The sequence below is a fragment of the Ziziphus jujuba genome, chromosome 8, assembly GCF_031755915.1.
Source record: "Ziziphus jujuba cultivar Dongzao chromosome 8, ASM3175591v1".
In the NCBI taxonomy this organism is placed as follows: domain Eukaryota; kingdom Viridiplantae; phylum Streptophyta; class Magnoliopsida; order Rosales; family Rhamnaceae; genus Ziziphus; species Ziziphus jujuba.
The window spans coordinates 14,642,915-14,662,888 of NC_083386.1; the positions used below are offsets into that span (position 1 = coordinate 14,642,915).

The 19,974-nt window shown below is 35.0% G+C and overlaps 2 protein-coding genes across 3 annotated transcripts; both read left to right on the top strand.

The window, feature by feature from the left end:
• Positions 1 to 2,306: 2,306 nt before the first annotated feature.
• On the top strand, positions 2,307 to 8,305 carry LOC107413656 (transcription factor GTE6). 2 transcript variants are annotated; one of them, XM_048470461.2, is made up of 10 exons: positions 2,307 to 2,441; positions 3,100 to 3,180; positions 3,363 to 3,488; positions 4,065 to 4,280; positions 4,881 to 4,958; positions 5,769 to 5,993; positions 6,165 to 6,263; positions 6,462 to 6,520; positions 7,468 to 7,618; positions 7,732 to 8,305. In XM_048470461.2, the coding sequence occupies exons 3-10, from the start codon at positions 3,363 to 3,365 to the stop codon at positions 7,972 to 7,974; spliced, it is 1,197 nt and encodes a 398-aa protein (XP_048326418.1). In that variant the 5' UTR covers positions 2,307 to 2,441; positions 3,100 to 3,180; the 3' UTR covers positions 7,975 to 8,305. The 2 variants fall into 2 exon arrangements, with proteins under 2 accessions (XP_048326418.1, XP_048326419.1); XM_048470462.2 differs by having other exon boundaries at positions 2,384 to 2,455.
• Positions 8,306 to 15,556: 7,251 nt separating this feature from the next.
• Positions 15,557 to 16,108, top strand: LOC125421554 (ATP synthase subunit a). The gene is given in 1 exon segment (XM_048470762.2): positions 15,557 to 16,108. A coding segment is annotated over 1 exon segment (552 nt).
• Positions 16,109 to 19,974: the final 3,866 nt, after the last annotated feature.

Consider the following 19,974-nt stretch of genomic DNA (forward strand, 5'->3'; position numbering starts at 1 on the left):
ACCTATTTAACGATTTTAGAAAAAAATCAATTAACTGATTTTTGAAAAATCATTTGAAATAAATTCTAAAATTAACTTCTAAACGCACACACAAAACAGATCAGCTTGATTTAGTAAGTAGATGATGTAATACAAGGAAAAGTAAAATAAAACAAGAATTATTTTTTAATAATCTATGTGGAAAAAATAAATGAAAGGGTAAAGTTCTTTTTGTTATTTTGACAAGTATAAATTGATGAGAATCTGTTTGTACTCGCACAACTGATTGCCTGTTCGGATGCTGATCCTATACAGTTGAAAATCAAGTTAATCACTAGAGTACAAGCCAAAAGATTTAAAGACAACTTGGTTGGCTTTATACAAGGAGTTATCAATTCTCAAAAGGGCTTGTCAATACCCGAATATTCAAAGTCTGTTTTAAACATTCAAGTGGTGGAGGCCGATATGGCCTGGATAGCTGTTTTAGTGTATTTATGGACTTTGGGCAGTAAGAAATAGGTTCAACACTTCTTGAACTCAATTGATATCACTAAAAGGTTATGGAAACAAGTCAAGGCAGAAGCAAAAGCAACTAAAGAGGCCATTTGTGCATGGAAGAGATTTTTTGCTGAATTTTTTGTATTTGCCGCTAGCTTTACTATATTTTGGTGATTAAGCATTTCTTCTTTGTTCAAATCAAGGTCAAAATATGGGATTTATTATTTACCCTATTTGGCATCCTACGTGACATAAGGAAGATGATTTCGAGCCGTTACAAGTTGAAAATTAGTCAAAGATAGCTTAGTTGTCAAACTAATCAACAAGTTTTCTAATTTGAATTTGACTTTTTGTTTTAGAAAATTATATTTTATTTTGGTTTTTATTTGTTTATTTGCTGGATAAATCAGTTTAGAAAAATTAGAATTTTATTATTTTGATTGTAAATTAATTAATTTCTAATTCAAAATAAAAGAATTAATTAATATAATTTAGTTTAGGAAAGGAAGGTGACAATCGGCCAAGCTTGGTTTCCTATTTTCTATGGTCGGTTTTGACTATTCTTTTAGGATTTTATTCTATTCTTTCAAAGCCTATTTAAAGATTTATTTTCAATAAGAAATCAGTTTACATATTATACAGAAAATTATTTGTGAGAAATAATTTTCTTTGTTCTCTTCGAACACCTAAAACATCATTAGAGAGTGAGTATTTTAGTTTGATTTATCAATAGGAAATCCATTACTTATTATGGTATCTTCGATATACCAAGGTTTCTAGTTACATGTTGATTACGGATTGAGGTGACCATAAAAACTTGAACTTAATTTTTCGATCTGGGCTAATATAATATTAGTTTAGGTGTGAGTTGACATAAGTTCGTATCATAAATTTTATAAGTAAATTTCAAAATAATCCCTTTGAATTTCTTTTTTCAAATATAGCTCCTCATTTGCAAAAATTACAATGTAGACCTCTTACATTTTACTTTTAGTTCCTGAACTAAATCCATAGTTGTCTTCGATTATTGAACTTTTTTTTTTTTCATTTTTTGGAATTATTGTACTTAAATTTAAGTTTTTGGTGTACTTTGAGGTATGCAGTGATGTGTATGAACGTTGTGAAATTTTTTGATTTTATAACTTCATTGTTTTCTTATTATAGTACTGACAATAAAATTATAAAAATTTTTAAAGAACAAGTACAGCAAAACCTAAAAATTAGGAATAAAAAATGTTACAAATGCAATTATGGACATGGTAGACTTATAGAACTATTAACGCTTTTATTTTTGTTTGAATGTAGCTTCTTTATGTTAGTCGATTTGTCATTAAAAGGTTTTTACCAAAAAAGTTGTAGTTGACAATAAACCCAAAATATTTTAAAAAATATGACTTTTGAAAACTCTTTATTATTAATGAAACAGTCATTTAATAAAACTCGAATGTTGTAAAATAAAATAATATAAAACTCACATGTAAGCATAGTTAAACCGAAATATATAATAGAATAATAATAAATAAAATAAATAAACTTTTTATTTAAAATCTTATTAAATAAAGATAAATTTGTCAAATTTTATACACTGCCAGCTATTTTTACATAGTTAAACCCAAATATATAATAAATCAAACTATAATTTTTTTTTTAAAAACAAAATATAAAAGACTAATTTCGATAAAAATTGAAACATTGGGAAAATTGGAGGGTAAAAAATTAAAAATTAACTTATACCCTAAAATTAAAAAAAAAAAAAAATTAACAGAGAATGAAGGACAAAAAAAGGGGACCAAAAAACGTCATCGTCTTGATCAACAAAAATTCCCAAGCAACGAGGTTTACAAAGGGTGGAAAAGAAAGCCGACATAGTTTGAGCTGCTTTTAAGCTTCCACACTCTCAAGCTGACCAAAACCCAATTTCTGCTCCTTCGTCTTCGTTGCAATTCTGCCTTCACTTCGTCCCGGTGCCAATATCTCTGTCTCTGTTTCTCTCTATGATTTTTTCCATGTCTCAGCTCATAATACTTGCAAGCCTCTATATGTATATATATATATATATATAATTTATTTGTAAATTATATCTATAGGTGCGTTTGTGTGTATGTATGTATGTATGCCACTGTCTCCTACTGATTGCTCTGCAGCAACAAAGAATAGAAGATTTCAGTCTCCAATGCTTTCCCCAGAAAATCATATAAATGCTTGTTTTTCTTTTTCCTTTTTTAGCTTCTAATCGTTAACTTTTGAACGTTTAAGAATAAATTAACATATTGTCTCCTCAGTGTAATGCTGCTATTTTTGTTTTTTTTTGGGGGGCTACATAATGTCCGATAAAATTTTGTTTTTTGTATGCTTGTTTTGTTATTGTTATTGTTTTTCTTTTAATCCGGAGAAAGTTTTTGAGAATTATCTATGTATGAGGTTTAGGGGGCATGAATTTGGCAATTATATCAGCTTACCAAACTGTATGTGCGGGAAAAGTAGAGGTTTGCTTTCATGTTTTGATGAATCGTATACGTACAGGCAGATGCTTAGAAAATTATGAATTGCTTGTGGTTAATAAGACTGTTAATTTTAGTTGACATTTTATTGAAAATTTGTTTTATTGTTCTTGTTCTACAGAGCTTGTTTGTTGGGGATTATGGAGAATTTTCAATCTTTTAGTCTCGTGGGATATATAAAATAGAAGTTGGCGACTTGGGAGTGAGTTTTTTTTTTTTTTTTTTTTTTTTTTGGAGTTTTCATTTGTTCTTAGTATCTGTAGAATATTCTCTCTCACGCTTGCACACAGACACATGACCTTGTTTGCTTGTGAGCTTTTGGAACAAGGAGTTAATTGAATGATGGCAAAATGATATCGCATTCTTACAGTGCTTTTTTGACAGATGGATCAAATGGATGCATTGGTTTTTGATGTTGAAAATATTGGAACAGTAAGTAATTATAGTAATGGGGAAGAAGTGGAGGGTTTTAAACGTCAAGTTGATGATATTTTCCTAAAGGTTAATAAGGTAAGAATATATGGCATTGAATTATAAATAAATAGCACCATCCATGTTTTGCCATCTCTTTTTTGGGTTTTTAATTTTCAAGTATACCATATTTAAGAGTTTGTCAGTTGAACTTTGTCTTACATGTTTTATGCACATTAACGGTATTGCTTTGAGAGTCCTGGAAAATGGAATTGCAGTGAAATATTTATCTAACTTGGACCTGCTCAGATAAAGTTTCATACTACTGATTATAGCAAGCTAGTTATCCTTTTTGCATCATGCAAGTGCTTGCACTTGCTTTTTTGATTCCATCCCTTTATTTTCAATGTCGTAAATTAATTGAGTTGTTAGACTGAAGAATTCTTGTTGGTAAGTAAGATAGTTTACTAAAGGAGTGATATGCAATGAATGAGTTACATAATGTCGAGCTTTTAGGTGTGGTTGCTTCTTCGATGATATTTGCTGAGTCTATCTTAAAATACTGTTGTATACAGTTGACCATAAGCATAGCTGTTTTTCTATGTTATTTCCTGTTTGACTCTGTCAAGGTCCAACATTTATAAGTGTATGAATAGTATTGTTTTTCACTTGCAGCTTGAGCAAAGAGTGACTGAGATAGAACAGTTCTACCTAACCACAAATAAAACGCAGCCAAAGGCATCTAAAAGCACCATTACTGTCAAGGATAAAGATAAAGATAAACATATCCCAAGTATTAAGAAGCAGCAGCAAGATGCAACTCGTAGGGAAGCGGTTGCTGCAAAGAGAATGCAAGAGCTTATGCGTCAATTTGGCACAATATTGCGTCAGGCAATTATCTCATTAACATTGAATCACTATGTGATTATATAGATTTGTGTTTGTCATTCCATCTTTTAATCTTACAATGAAGTAATCATTTTTCTTTTTGACATAGGGTATGGGTTAGCAGCCATCCTTGTGAGTAACAAGTTACACTTGTGCGGATCTTGTTTCCACTGTCTAGAACATGTAATTAATTGGAGCTCAAATAGTTAAAGTCAATTGAAACCTTCTTAGCCTTTTCAGTAGTTTTCTTTGAGATACCATTCACATAAATCAACTTCTCTTTTCCTCTCAAAACTGCAAAAGAGAATTAATAATTGGATAGTCACATCTATGGTCCATAAATCGCATTTATATGAAAAATGTAAAAACTATGTCTCAGTTTTCTTATTTGATATGTGCTTATTATGCATTATTGTATCTCAGTTTCCTTGTTTTCCTTCAATTTTGCTAGAACTCTATTGTATTATAAGTATTACCTAGAAATTAAATCTATACATGAAGTGCAAGCTTTCATGTTACAAAAAGGTAGTATACAATAAGTTAAATTTCTTATGTATGTCTAAGTTAATTTTCTGATGTATGTCTATCTCCTCTGGTGCTCAGTTAACTCAACACAAGTGGGCATGGCCCTTTATGCAGCCAGTAGATGTTGAAGGTCTTGGTTTACATGACTACTATGAGGTAAAGTGCATGGCTATTTCAAAATGCCAAACCCCAATTGATGCAATTGTTCACTAATGTGATAATGTATGTAATAGATGCTTATACTAGTGATTCAAATATATATTTTTCCAGTTTAATGAATTTTTTCATTTCATCAACTTGTGAACTATTGATATACACCTGCCTACACATGGATATATAAATTCATTTATGTGTGGTTGTGCACTTGTGCATGTTATCTAGTGTATGTTAACATAATATTCACATTCATGTCTATCTATTTGCATATGGAGGAATTTTTGGAATTAAGTCGGTCATAATCAAGTCTAAAATTCCATGCTTTCATGTGGATGAAGTCACTGGTGTTCTGGAGCATAAATACATTGCAAGAATTTGAATGTTGACTTGATAGTTGGTCACTAATGGCTCTTGGTTTGGTGTTGTGGGCTGGCCATGGGAGATTTCTTTTTAAGGGTCAGGATTTGAATTTGCTGCCCATATATTACAAGCCCAAATGATACCATCCACTCATAAAGCAATGGTATCTGAACTTTTCTATTGTCTGGACATGACAAAAGGGATCATACAATTCATTACACATTTTTTCTTTTAACTCAAATTTTCGTCGTGGGTCACATTGAGATATGTAAGCCATGTTCTGCAATTCCTTTAAATAATAATGTTATGATTTTATGGGATAACTCTCCCATGTACTTTGGTTATGTTATTAGAAAGTATGTCTCTTAACTTCTGCCTGCTTGTAGCCACCTCTGTATAAGATTCCTTCTGTATAGGCCCTTTATTAATCTGCTTTAGGTCACATAATAGGTTATTGACAAGCCTATGGATTTCAGTACGATTAAAAATCAAATGGAGGCAAAGGATGGTACTGGATACAAAGATGTTCGACAGATATGTGCAGATGTGAGGCTGATTTTCAAAAATGCAATGAAGTATAATGATGAGAGAAGTAATGTTCATGAAATGGCAAAAACTTTGTTGGCAAAATTTGAGGAGAAGTGGCTGCAACTTCTGCCTAAAGTTGCCGAAGAGGTAAATTTGCACTTTTAAACTGACATGATATGATATTTTTATTGGGCTAACAATTATCAAGGGTTTGTTTCTATATGGTCCAGGGTATTTCTTTTAGTGGTACATACATGTTGAAGTATCATTTATGACTTCTATTATTATTTGACATCCATTGTTGCACTACACTTTCAGGAAGAAAGAAGGAAAGCAGAGGAAACAGAGGCACAGTTGAATATGCAGCTTGCTCAAGAGGCTGTCCATGCCAAATTGACTAGAGATATAAGTAATGAGGTGGGCTTAAATTGTCCTTTAATGAGCGTATTTAAAATTGACAATGGTCCACTTGAAGTAATCTTTTATATTTTTTTCAAGCATCTAGAAAATGTTTTTCCTATGGCCTTGCCTTGTTTCAATATAAATAAGTCTTTACCTTTTAATGAGAGTATGAAAGTGGGTGTTGTTTAATATATTGATGTGTACTCTTTTCAGCTGTATGAGGTTGATATGCATTTGGAAGATCTACGAGAAATGGTTGTTCAAAAGTGCAGGTTTGTTCTGTTATATCAGTAAAAAATGAAGGTCCACAGTGGATCTATTGTTAATGGTCTGTTCGTGTGCTGCCCTTGTGTCTGTTTATATGCAAGTCTTTTGCTTGAGTCGTTCATCACAGGAAGAAATTTTATTACCAAAAAGGAAATAATGCATCAATATGTAGAAGCCCAAAATCAATCACATTTCAGCACATAATGCAAGACAACTAGGCTAAAGCACTTGAGATATTTGCTATGAATTTCGGGTATTGGAGAACATGGTAACTGCTTCCCACTTCTGATAGATCCCCCTATTGCAAAGGCTATTACTAACGTTTAGAAAAAGAGCAATCGTTCTCCCCTACTGTAATTATCATTCCTCCATCATTCTTATTTACTTTTCAAAGGCTCGGTATCAGAAAATTTTGTATGTCACAGATTTGTCTTTGTTTCATGGAAAACATGAATAATTTGCTGAACGTATGCCAAAATACATGTCATATTCATCCTAATCAACCTAGCTTTGATTGGCTGGATTGGTTTTGGACTAGGGCAAGAGTGTGGCTAAAATTACCTTGCCTCTGAAGCAGGGTTGGGATGGGTTAGGTGGGGTTGTGGCAAGACAAATTCATCTTTTCCCTGTTTCCAACCCCTCTTTTTGCTCCCTTCATGATTTAAGTATTAGAATTTATATTATGTTGGCACTATTAGTAGGTCTGAGTTTCTTATTACTTACAATAGCATGTAGTTTTAACAGAACTTGAAACATTTTCCTTGAAAAGATATACATATATATATATGTATGTATGTATATATGTATAGATAGATAGATAGATAGATAGATAGAGGGTACGTCATTTGTGAATATGCATGTTTGTCGGTTAACATAATTGAATATGCTAATAAATTCCCTATTATTGAATATCCGCAACGACAAAGATCTAACTTTAAGAACATCATTCTAGAAAAATGTCAACTGAGGAGAAAAGAAAGCTTGGTGCAGCACTTACCAGGTTATCCCCTGAAGATCTCAGCAAGGCTTTGGAAATTGTTGCTCAAAGTAATCCAGGCTTCCAAGCAACTGGTGAAGAGGTGGACCTAGACATTGATGCTCAGGTCATTTGCATTTTACTCTTTAAAGTCTTTTCCATTTATACTTCCGTCATTTTCTAGGTATTAAATGTTTGGTGATTAAATTTCTAATTAGGCATATTCTATTCCTTTTGCAGAGTGAATCTACCTTGTGGAGGTTAAAGATTTTCGTAAAAGATGCCCTTGAAGTTCAGGGCAAGAGTTTGGCAAGTGATGGTGGCAACAACAGTAACACAAAACCTATTAGCAACAACAACAACAATGACCCATCCAATAACAACCACACCAACAATAACAACAGCAACAACAAGAGGAAAAGAGAGATTGGTGATGCTATTGCCAAAACTGTCAAGAAAAAAGGTAAAAAACCCACGTCTTGATCATTTCGTGCTGTGGAGGAGAGTAGTTAGATTGTTGGCATTTCATGTGAAGCTTTTTGCCAATGACTCATGGGGACGAATTTTGAGAATCATAAAGTGGACCTGTCAAGTTTCTGTGCATCGAAAAAGGCAGAGCATGGATCTCTTTTCTACATCTTCAAATGCTTCTGTTAAGTCACCGTGCTTGAGAGTCATTTTATTTTATTTACCATCCTGTCTTTTGGTAGATCTAATGTGTAGTATAGGACTTGTTCCCAAATGGCTCCATGTAACATTTTATAGCTTGACCTTGATGTTAAAAGTTAATTAATATAAATTAGTTCTTGCTGTAGTACTTCATCTTAATGATTGTTATCTGCAATTAAGGCTATTACTTTGATCTTTGCTCTAATAAATAGAAAATCTCCACTACAGTTGTAATTTTGTTTTACTATTATAATATGTTTTCTAATGTCCAAAAAAGAAATCCTATATTTTCATTTATGCAGGGTAGATCAGAGTAATAACAGGTGTAGATAAATCATTTTTTTTTTTTTTCAGATGGACCACACCACATCTAGCATTTTTCATCAAAGAAATATACGTAAAGAAAAAAAAAAGAAAAAAAAAACTGTTCATGGAGAAGAAACTGTCATAAATAAATAGTTCTTGAAAGCAAGATATAGAATTGGAAAAAGAAAATTAAAAGTTGTTGGTTTCTAAAATATATTGGTTTGGGATAACATTGTGGTCAATGTTGTTTTATCTCCAAACTAAAAGTAAGTTTTGCGTTGGATGGTGCCTCTTTATCTAGGATCCATTTTGTATTGTAAAATTGTAATTAGGGTTTAATAGGTCATAGAGGAAGCTTCAATGTTATTAATTGGACCTTAGATTGAAAAATCTCAATTTTGAGGGTTAAGGATTTCAAAAAATTTTAGAAAGTTTGATTTTGACATTGGAAACTAGGATTTTGAGGTTGTGAGGACAAATTAGACCTTATGTATGCACATTTAATTTTATTTTTATCAATTTATGGTGTCTAGTCAGTCAATTTTAGAAATATTTTAAGCATCATGGTAGATATTGGAGGCAATCCGACTGCGAATGAGGATTGAGTGATGATCTGTGTGTGAATTTTTCTTTTCATAAATATTTTGTGTATGTTTAATTTATGATTTCTTAGTTTTGAAGTTTTATGAAAATTTTGATAAATTATGATCATAGGGACAGAAAGAGACTCCTTCCTATACGAGTAGTGAAGAATGTTAGAGAACTGTGGTTGGTTGTTGACCAACAGAAAGAATGGGAGAAAGAAAGATGCACCTTAACGTTCTAAAAGGAAATTATTTGCTTGGATGGCTCTAAGAATTCGCCGATAGGGAACGTTTTGGCGCGTTCCTTCCAACCTTATTTGATTCAGGTACGAGTGCACAGTGTGTTCAATCAAAGGCCGCCCTACCAGAGAATGTAGAAGGCCTCGAATTTCTCCTTAGTGGGCTAGAATGGAATTTGGCCAAAATCCATCCTCCACCAATGTAGCTTCGACAGCGCGTTCCACCCTAACTTGGGCATCTGTAATAGATACCCATCGCTATAGGTCATTAGGGTTCCCCAGGTCCAGACGTAGAAATCGACTATACTTCTAGAGTCATCCCAGATAAAAGGCAGGTCCAATTGTGGGATAACAACTGGTTGTGGTACTAGTTGAGGTACCGGCTCCGCCTCAGGGGGAAGCATCTGTTCAGGAAGAATTGGACTTGGCGGGGAGAAGGCGTTTAATCCCCTGCACAAGGAGATCTTAGAACCTTGAAAACCCATACTCATGGTAAAGTTACAATGTATTATTATAAATAAATAAAGTAAAGGGACAAGAAACTTATATTTCTTTTCTTCAAACTCTTGAGTTTCAAACCTTTCTGTCTGTGAAAAGACTATCGTAAAAAAGACTAAGAATATGAAAGATAAGTATTGGTATGGGCCGTTGTCAAAAAATCGACTGATTTCTGGGAGGGATTCAAAAGGAACTTGGACTAGAGTAAGTTCCATAAAAAAGTATCCAGATGGAAGAATGGAAAAATTCTCAAGTGGGCTGTTGGACGAAAACACTTTTCATTTCAGGACTGTAGTTGCGCTTCTTGCTTAAAAATGCAAAAAGACTTTGTTTGAGTAGCCTGTTGGCTATTGACCAACAAAAAGAATGAGAGAAAAGAACTTTTTTTGTGCATCAAGGCAAGACGAATCTCTTTTTCTTTCTATACGAAATTTTGGAAGAGTCTAGTTGATAGGATTCACTCACAGGAAGAATTCAAGTGAAATTGTTTTTGAGTTCAAAGAAGATGCCTCCGGGTCACTTCTTTGGTTTCAAAATCAGTTGATGAACAAGAAGAATCTATTGCCTCCACTTCAAGACATTACAAAGAAGCTAGTCGCTAGTTCAAATAGGCATTCCCCAACCGGCAATCATATGTTGAGTAGGAGCTCGTTCATCAACCTGTGAACAGAAAGACCAAAAAAATTCATAAACTGTACAAGAGCAAGCCAAAAACTTGACCTCTCTATCTATTCCTTTAAACAGAAAGGCAAAACTACTGGTTTTTTCTTATCAGTTGAGGCTTGTTCGTTTGGACTGCCAAACTAGATGGTAGCGTGATCGAAGCCCAGATTGCGTGATTGTTCGAATGGGGTATCGTGACGTGGATAGATCCGTTCAACCATCCATGTTTTCCGACCGATGTCCACTTTGGTGAGAGGTATGGCTTGCCAAGGTTGGGGGGCATTCAACTCAAGGAATTATGTATGTGAACATGAGAGTCTTGATTCAGCCTTATACGGAGAGGACTATTATCCCTGGTTAGTCTGCTAAGTCTGCTCCGGAGGAACTACTCGATACAACAGACGCATTCCCATCTAAACCAAGAGATTCCTTTTCTCCTAAAGTGTCCCATAACCACATTTCTCGAAGATGCATCCCTAGCCAAAGATGCAGAAAGAGATATCGATTTTCCATCGGCGGAATCCAACCGTTAATAAGGAATATTGAATAAAAGCACCCCAATCCCTATATTAATCAGCGGACGCCTAACCAACGGATCCCGTTTCTCTCAAACCAACATATCCTACTCTTTCTCACGAATCTTAAGCCAATAGAATAGGGCTTTTTCTTGGCTTAGCTTGGTGAACATGTTGAATTAGGTCCGTTCATCCCTAAAGAAGAAGTCTAATGGGCAGAGGGCTCAGCTCAGCTTGCGTACTTCGGTGATCTCGGGCAAGGTCTGGTCGAGGGGGTCAAACACATGCATGGTCAACAAGCGTGGTCATAAGCAAAGCTTAGTCCATGTTTTCGTAGCCATCAATATATGGAATAAGCTAGTCAGTCAGGTGGAGGACAGGTGGCTCGTTGCTCATGGTGATCGCTTGGCTCACTCATAGTTTATTCGGAGTTCGAATTTTTTAGATTTCGAGCTAGCTCCCAATCATGCATTCCCAGATAAAGATGAATTCAGTCTTTTTCTAGTTTGCAAGAAAAAGTTCTGCCCAATCTTTTGCTAGTATGTAAGCACCCGACCTCTCCAGTGATTCTAATCAGATGAAGCTTTGATCAGCAGAACTGGCATCTATCTTCCGGATCGGTAGTAGTGTGAGGGTCGATCTATGAGACCTTAGAAGATGATCGCCCAGAGAGTTTCTTTCATCGAATTCACCTCTCTCACACCCAATCTTTACATCAGTGGACGGTGTAGACATGATTTGACGAAAGGATCGAGATTTGGAAGAAAGGGAATAAACAGAATCCACAGAGTCGACTGATGCCTCTATACTATTGAGAGAAAGATCAGATTGGATCGAAACCGGCCTGTGGGTCCTACTTACTTCAGGCTTATCTCCTCCAGGATGCAAGGGATTGCTGCTTCCACTGCTATCTCCACTTGGTCAAATGCATCCACCTCTGTCTCTATCTCCACTGCTGGATTGAAAGAAGAGATTGCAGAGTGAAGTAAAAGGTAGCCGGCTGCTACTAATAAGAACCTAATAGAAGATCCATCTGGATCTTCTACTTTATATACTTTCCGATCAACTGCTATTGGTGCTTGCTCTACTGCTAATCATCTATCATGATTAAGATCGGTTAGTGGAAGAATGCTCTGTGGCACTTTCAGAATAAAGTAAGGTATTAGGGAGGAATTGGACAAAGCAAATGCCTTTTTGTTTACATGGGATTGATGCCCGAAAGAAAGAAAGGATTGTAGAAAAGATTGGCTAGCAAGCAAGGCACGAAGCGAATGGATTGAATCCACTAGTGGGACATGCCCATAACAATAGAGCTAGTAAGGCAAGCAAGGGTCCAAAGGAGAATGGGCTCTTATGGAATGCCTGATTTCACATGATTTGTAATGAAAAGCCTTTTCGCGTGCAGAGTGGATTAGCAATCACTTCTCTGCTCACTCTTGTCTACGATTTCCGGGTTTGAAGGACCGATGGAGCGGTAAGAAGACTAGCTTTCCATCTTGCCATTCCATTCTTTATGCCGAGAAGCGTCTGTTCACAAATCCTCTCTTTGCTATAGTTAACCCCTCCTATATCAGCTGTTGAGAATCCTCTTCCTCAGTATAACAATAAATAAGGAAGCCGTTAGACTGATCTTTCCCCCTCTTGCAAAAGATTGGCTTTATAGAATCGGATGGCAAAGCTAAAAGAGAAAGACTAACTACACTCTCCATACTTTCTTTTATATTATATACGCTATTTGCAGTGAAGTGCCTTATGCCAAAAATTGTCTTGCACATAATCGTCTTCGTCCCATGCTGCTTCATGGAATGCCTTCTAGAATGAGAGTGAAGAAAGAAGGAATGTTGTTAAACATTCAACCAACTATCTTTTTGAAGCAGCTGGTTCACAGTGCCCATTCTATATAATTTATTTAGTATGATATGATAACTACATTTTTCAAAGCCCTTTAACTAAAATTAGTAAAGAAGGTGATCTACTCCTTCGTTTTCATGATGCTTTCGCACATGGATCCAGTGCCTCTTTTTATAGGAGACAGTGGACTCGGTGTCGGCTTTTTGGGACGACCACTTCTCGATCTAAATCTCCCTTCGGCTGATGCTAATCCGACTCCATGCGGGCCAGCCAAGCCCAGCATTTCGAACCCCAGAAAAGGAGCAGCTTCGAAAGCAAATAAACAAGGCTACGAAAGTTTTGTCATCGGTATTGCAAAGGGGGGCTTCTACAGCTATGCAAGAAGGAGAGATTACTTTTATTATCTCAACGCCGAGGTGCAGAAGGAGTTTTTTATCAGGAAGCCGATGAGGATTACATAGCTTCGGCAATGGCAATGGAGAAGATCGTCCGCTATGCTTATCTTCTGTTAGTTCAACAGCTTAGCTTCTTACTAGCAACTCGGTCAGATAGGAATGCCCATTACAAACTACCTAGGGAAGAGATTCTATTAGTTAGGTTAACTCATTAATAATGTCTATAGGTTTAAGAATTCCTTGAGAGCTAAAAGGGAAGGCCCCCCGCTTAGAGTTATAAAAGAAGGAGAGTGCGGCTACCCTTACTCGAGACCCCACCTAGAACCAACTAGGTGATCTCCGTCGATGCGCTATAAGAAAAGAGCCGTAGAAGGATTTCTCTTGGTAGCATTTCTTTTAATAGATTTCTTTTGTTTTTAACACTAGCAATGCGGCTAGCTACAAGAAGAGTGCTCTTATGAGTTTGCTTCCCTTGGCTCCATTCCAGGTGCAAAGAATTAATGGAATAAGGTTTGATGACTCTTCCTTCTATCTAAGTATGAGGCTATCCCGATATCAAGTCAACCCCGTTGACTCTGATGACATTCAATGAGGTAAGCCCTCTTTCTCCCGATCTTGCTATCCAGTATGAAAAGATTCCATCTTTCCGCTTTCCTTTCCAGTACTGGAAACTACTGATACATAGGCACACTAGAAGGAAAGACCTTGTCTTTAGTTCCTATGTCTCCATTTGTTAGGGAATCAACAGGCAACTGTGGAAAGACCTTCAGGTGTATCCCTAAGTGATTGACCATGACTATAGAGTTATTATGGAAAAAGTGATTTTCGATTGTTCTTAGATTATTTACCATCAGATGGGAAAGAATTTTGGAAGATTCTCAGGTTCTGAGGTCTATCTTTTCGAAGAGAATCCTCAGAACCTCTGATGGTTTAACCAAAGAACTGTGCATTGGAGCATATCTTCTCTCCAAGAGAATTATACAGTTAGCTAAAAGTCAGTATTTCTCCACACATCTTTATATCTTAAACAGTGTGGGTCATCTCTTCAGACTGCTTACGGTGGTGATAAAAGACCACCGGAGCTGCTACCTGTACCAATATCCTTGACACGCACAGGCTATCCAAGGATTATCCCGTCCTTCTATCATAAAATGATGTATAGGAAGGATGAGAAAGCAGATCTTCTTGTTAAGATTTATTTATCATTCTTTACTGTCAATCGCTATTGCAAAGAAGATTAGTAAAGATACATTTAAATCTATACAAGAGCATGTTAAAGACTTGGATAAGGTATTAGATCAATTATCACTTGTTAAATTCATTTTTTTTACATTCGATAATTCGCCGATACCTTCCCTATGTTTTACGGATTCCCCTTGAACAAGGAATGATGTGGACTCCACCCTGGAAAAGTATTCAAACATTGCATCAAATGAATGAGACAAAGTTCAAAAAAGTTGTTGACTAATATTAGGTCGCTCTTTCCTTCACTGTTGTTCGAGATGTCAGCCTACATCTTTCTTCTTGTTATTCATCAGAAAGAGGAGCAATTTGTTCACAAGCTTGATGTTCAAACAGTGGTCTTTTTTCCTAGTAGCTAGTTTTGAGTTCCCCTAGTTCAACTACTTGAGGGCAAATCAATGTTCATAAGGCACAGAGAGATGTTAGGCGAGAAAGCGTTTCAAGTAAGGTTTGAAATCTGATATGTGGGATGGTTCTAGTTCATAAGTGGAGGAAGAAAACTAGGCTTCGTCTCTGTCTAAGGTAGGCCAGTGAATCCGTTACTCCAAATAGAATAGAGGTAGCTCACTTCTGTGTTCAAGTGAAGGAAATAGAGGTTGAGAAATCCCTCCATCCGATCCCTATTTTTTATGCCAATCTCAGCAAGCAGTTCAGGAAAACACAGGAGTGATGGTTTTAAGACTTGGTTGCCTGCCATGGGGCCCCTTTGAAACTAACTAAGTCAAGCTCAATTACACAAAGCTAAAGGAAAAGTTCTCAAAAGAATAAGGATCAAGTTAGTGTTCAGTGAGCTTGAGATAGCTGCCTAACGAGAGGAGAGGACACCCGAAGAAGTCTTCTTTTGGCCCCAGCCCCTCGTTACATCAAAGCAAATCACACCACACCTGAAAAAACTATACTATAGCTTAGACTTAATTTGGTGAAATAAGAAAATCTCGTAAGAGAACAGACATCGGATAAGGCAGAATAAATAGAAAAAGCTGACTGAGTGTTGTGTTCATTAATACCCAAAGACTCCCATGCCTTTTTTGGTTAGACCAACCCAACCGGCGATTTACGACAAGTCTTTCTTCATTTTTAGAGCAAGAAGCAGAACTACAGAGATGAAATAAAAAATGTTTCTTATGATTACGCCCAACAGCCCACTTAAGCAATTTGCCATTCTTCCATTGATTCCTATGAATAAAGGAAACTTGTATTTCTCATTCACAAATCCATCTTTGTTTATGCTGCTAACTCTCAGTTTGGTCCTACTTTTGGTTCATTTTGTTATTAAAAACGGAGGAGGAAACTCAGTACCAAATGCTTGGCATTCCCTGGTAGAGCTTATTTATGATTTTGTGCCGAACCTGGTAAACGAGCAAATAGGTGGTCTTTCCAGAAATGTTAAACAAAAGTTTTTCCTTCGCATCTCAATCACTTTTACTTTTTTGTTATTTCGTAATCCCCAGGGTATGAAACCTTATAGCTTCATCGTTACAAGTCATTTTCTCATTACTTTAGGTCTCTCATTCTCTATTTTTATTGGCATTATTGTAGTGGGATTTCAAAGAAATGGGCTTTATTTTTTAAGCTTATCATTACCCATAGGAGTCCTACTGCCGTTAGCACCTTTTTTAGTACTCCTTGAGCTAATTCAAAATACGGGTGGTTGAAATGAAGAACCACCCGTATTCTGAATTATACACATAATGATTAGCAACTAGTGTGGTTATCACAATTTCATCATCATAAAGGTGGTTGACCCTTTTAACTTCTCTATCTGTGAAAGTTATAAAGAACATCTCCCTAAGCATTGCTTTTGATGGTATGTGAGTGCAGTGGACCTCATAATAGTCACGAAAATTCCTTGCACTTCTCACCTATATCGGTTTGACTCACCACCACTTTTCTTGTCCTTCCATGATACTTGAGTGGTTACCCCGCTTAATGTATTGGTGCTCCTAAGGAGGATGGTTGCCCCTACTCAACATGCTCTTAGTGAGGTGGAGCTGAAGTCAAAGCTGAAGTCAGTGGTTGATTTTTATTTGGAAAAACTAAGAAGTTATTTAACATTCTAACCAAAAGCCAATTGAGACAGGATGAATTTAGTTAGGTTTGTTCATATATTTATTGAGTTTCCAAGAACTTATTCTGTAGTATAGAGTTCTATAATCATCATGTAAGTACATAAGGAATAAATAAAAAAAAAACAGAAAAATAATCATCTAAGCACACAAAAATTAATTTATGGTGAAATTAAATATGGTATAAAGATTAAAAAAAAAAAAAAAGGAAAATTCTAGCTAGACCCTCTCAGGTTAAGGGAAAATATGAAACAAACCTTGATTTTTGTAAAATTTTAATCGCCACCCTTACGGAGTGATTCATCCATTTAAATTTTATCTCTTTCCTACGTAGCATACTAGAATGACATTAATACCCTTGATTCATTAGATGTAATCGTTGGGATTTAAAATTAATAAAATTTGAAATAATGGTTAGAGATTGTTTGAAACCAACAGCTAGTAGTTGAGGGATTTCAACAACATCCTCTGGAAGACAAATTTTGTCCAAAAAGTAATGCTCTCATATAAACACATAGACACCCTATAAAACCAGCACCACTCTTTCAAAAACTATTAAATTTCAGCTTCTCTATACCTCACAAAACCTGCTCATCTATCCCAAACACACAAAGCCTGCAAAACACAATCTTAAATCCCCTAACCCAGCAACACCTGCAAAGCACACTCCTCCAACCAACGTTGCACAACCTGCATAACCCACAACCCACAACCCACAACAAAACTCACAAAACCTGCACAATCCACAACAAAATCAAAGAAACAAAACCTGTAAAACTTCTTCGAAAATGATATAACCTTCTTATCTATACTTCATAAAACCTATACAATTATAGTCCATAACAAAATCTCCACAACTCACAACCAAATTATAGAAAACAACTTAAGAAGCTGTTGATCATACATTCCATTATTGAAAATGCAAGCATCAAGTGGTAGGAGTGAAGTTAATGGAGGCATAATCAAATTTAAAAATAGAAGGTATAATTTTGGTAAAAAGGCAGGGGTCAGAATTTCATAATCAAAGAAGAACCCGTCAAAGCTTTACTTTGTTTGCTTAGAAGGAAAATGCAATTATTAACCCTTTTTGGACACTAGATGAAGAGGAGTTTAACATCCTTGATGATGCAAGTAAAAGTAAGCGGAGATAAACAGGAAACAATCAAGCAATTGAAAATCAGAGACAAAATGATATTAAATCATTAACTGTAGAATCGAAAACTTAGAAGCAATGCAAGATAGATTGAAGAATATGATGCTTATAAATATACTATTTTTTGGCATATCAGTTGTTATAATCACACTATGGGCCCGTTTGGTATGCAATATTAGATTATATTGAATTGTATTTGTATAAGCTGTATTGTATTAGATTGTATCAGAATGTATTATATTATACTTATGCTTTGTTTGGTGCTGGATTGTATAAAATAATACAGTGTTTGGTATGTCTTGGTATTATACTATATTATTTTTTATTATTTATTATTTCTTAAAATATTGCAATTAAAAATATAAACATTACAAAACTATCTTATATTTTTTTTCCATATTATTTTATTTTAGAAAAAATAAAATAAAATATTGAAAAAAAATAAAAAATTACTAAATTGGCAATTAAATAAAAACAAAAGTCTTTCCTTATATTTAATAACTAATATCTCTAATACATATTACATATCAAATAACATATCATTAGTTTAATAACTTTATAATTAGGCTCATGACTATTGCTCCTATAATGCACCCAATAAGAAAGATTTTCCATCCACTATAAATATTTTCATAAATTTGGTAAGATTGATCATTCTCATTTAAACATATATTTGAAGGAGTTTCTCTTTGATGTTGAAGGTATAATATATACTTGTTCTGAGATTTTTCAAGGAGTTTCTCTATTAGGCCATTCACTTTCTATTTGGCCCAGGACAATCATTCACATCCCTTGGCCCAATTCTCTTTCTCTTTTACCTAAAGCAACCATTCACTCACCTCTTGGCCCAACTCACTTTCTCTTTAGCCCAAGATAAAAACTAAAAATCCTTTATACGTTTTTTTTGCCCCCCCTTAATTACTTTTATCATAGGGAAGATATGCATGTACAGTTTATTCTAATTTTCATAAAATATTTATTATTTTCTTTAAATGTTTTAAAAACTAAAGATAAAAGATACTTTGTTCCTCCTAGATTCCAAACCCCAAAACTAATATTTTTTGCATATATGGTAAGAATTTATTGGTTAACAAAATAAAGAAAAAAAAAAAGGGACAATAAGTTAAAAAAAAGAAAAAGAAAATGACAATATTTATGTCTGTGGATTCTACTGCCCAAAAAACAGAAGCAGATCACTTTCTATCCTTTCACATACACACACATATCACATAAATCACACGGTAGAAAGCAACCATTCTCTCTCTCTCTCTCTCTCTCTCCCACACACCCACACACACACACACACACACACACACAAACATGGTAGAAAGCATCCATTCACTCTTTCTCTCTCTCTCTCTCTCTCTCTCTCTCACACACACACACACCCCCCGCATTATTCATTGATTATTATGTTTTTCTTTTCTTTTTTTCCTGAATTTTCTTCTAATTTCATTCATTTGTGTGAGATGTTATAGACATACAGTGAGCAAAGTAAGAATTGAATGAAGAGATTGCATGAAAAGGACCAAGCATAAGGCCAAGCAAGCATAGCCACTCTCACACACGTTATCAAACAACTGGTATACAATGTTAAACATTTGCTATTAGTCTCACATTACATGATTTTCTTCTTCCCAACACATACCAAAGACAATAGGAAACAAATCAATACAACTGAAACAATAAATCACACGGCAGAAAGCACCCATATTTTAGTCCTGTTTTTATGGTTATGAAAGGAGGAAAAAAAAATAACAATATAGATCAGCAGATCAGCAGGGGCCCATGAAGAAAGAAATCAAACGTGAAGACTTACTTGCAATCAACAGATCACAAGTATTCTACTTTTTCATTGTAGTTGACAGATCAAAAGAAAAAAAAAATTAACACGAGTTAGAAAAAAATGATGCAAAAACCCAACGGGATGGTTTATTGAAGATGAGAAAAAAAAAAAAAAAGAGAAGTGAAATTGGTGAAGAGAGATTGAGATAGATGAGATGTGAGGGGGAAAATAAATAATAGAAGGAAAAAAATATGGAATCCAAATAGAACAAATTGATTGAAGGAAAAACAAAATGTAGAATACTTACCAAAGACAGGGACCCGTGGGGTAGGAGACGGCAGGGAGAAGCAGCTTAGATGGAGAAAAATCTATGTATTACATTATACAAGGAAAACACATATGAGATGTGAGGGAAAAAAAATAATACAAGGGAAAAAAAAAGAACATATTGATTGAAGAGAGAAAAAAAGAAGAAGGAAAAACTTACCAGAGACAGAGATCACCGGGGGAGGAGAA

Excerpts from the sequence above, each read along its gene's own strand:
- LOC107413656 (XM_048470461.2), top strand. The coding sequence starts at position 3,363 with ATGGATCAAATGGATGCATTGGTTTTTGATGTTGAAAATATTGGAACA. Across the intron at positions 4,281-4,880 it reads TTGGCACAATATTGCGTCAG|TTAACTCAACACAAGTGGGC; the intron begins GCAATTATCTCA and ends TCTGGTGCTCAG. Across the intron at positions 7,619-7,731 it reads ACCTAGACATTGATGCTCAG|AGTGAATCTACCTTGTGGAG; the intron begins GTCATTTGCATT and ends TTCCTTTTGCAG.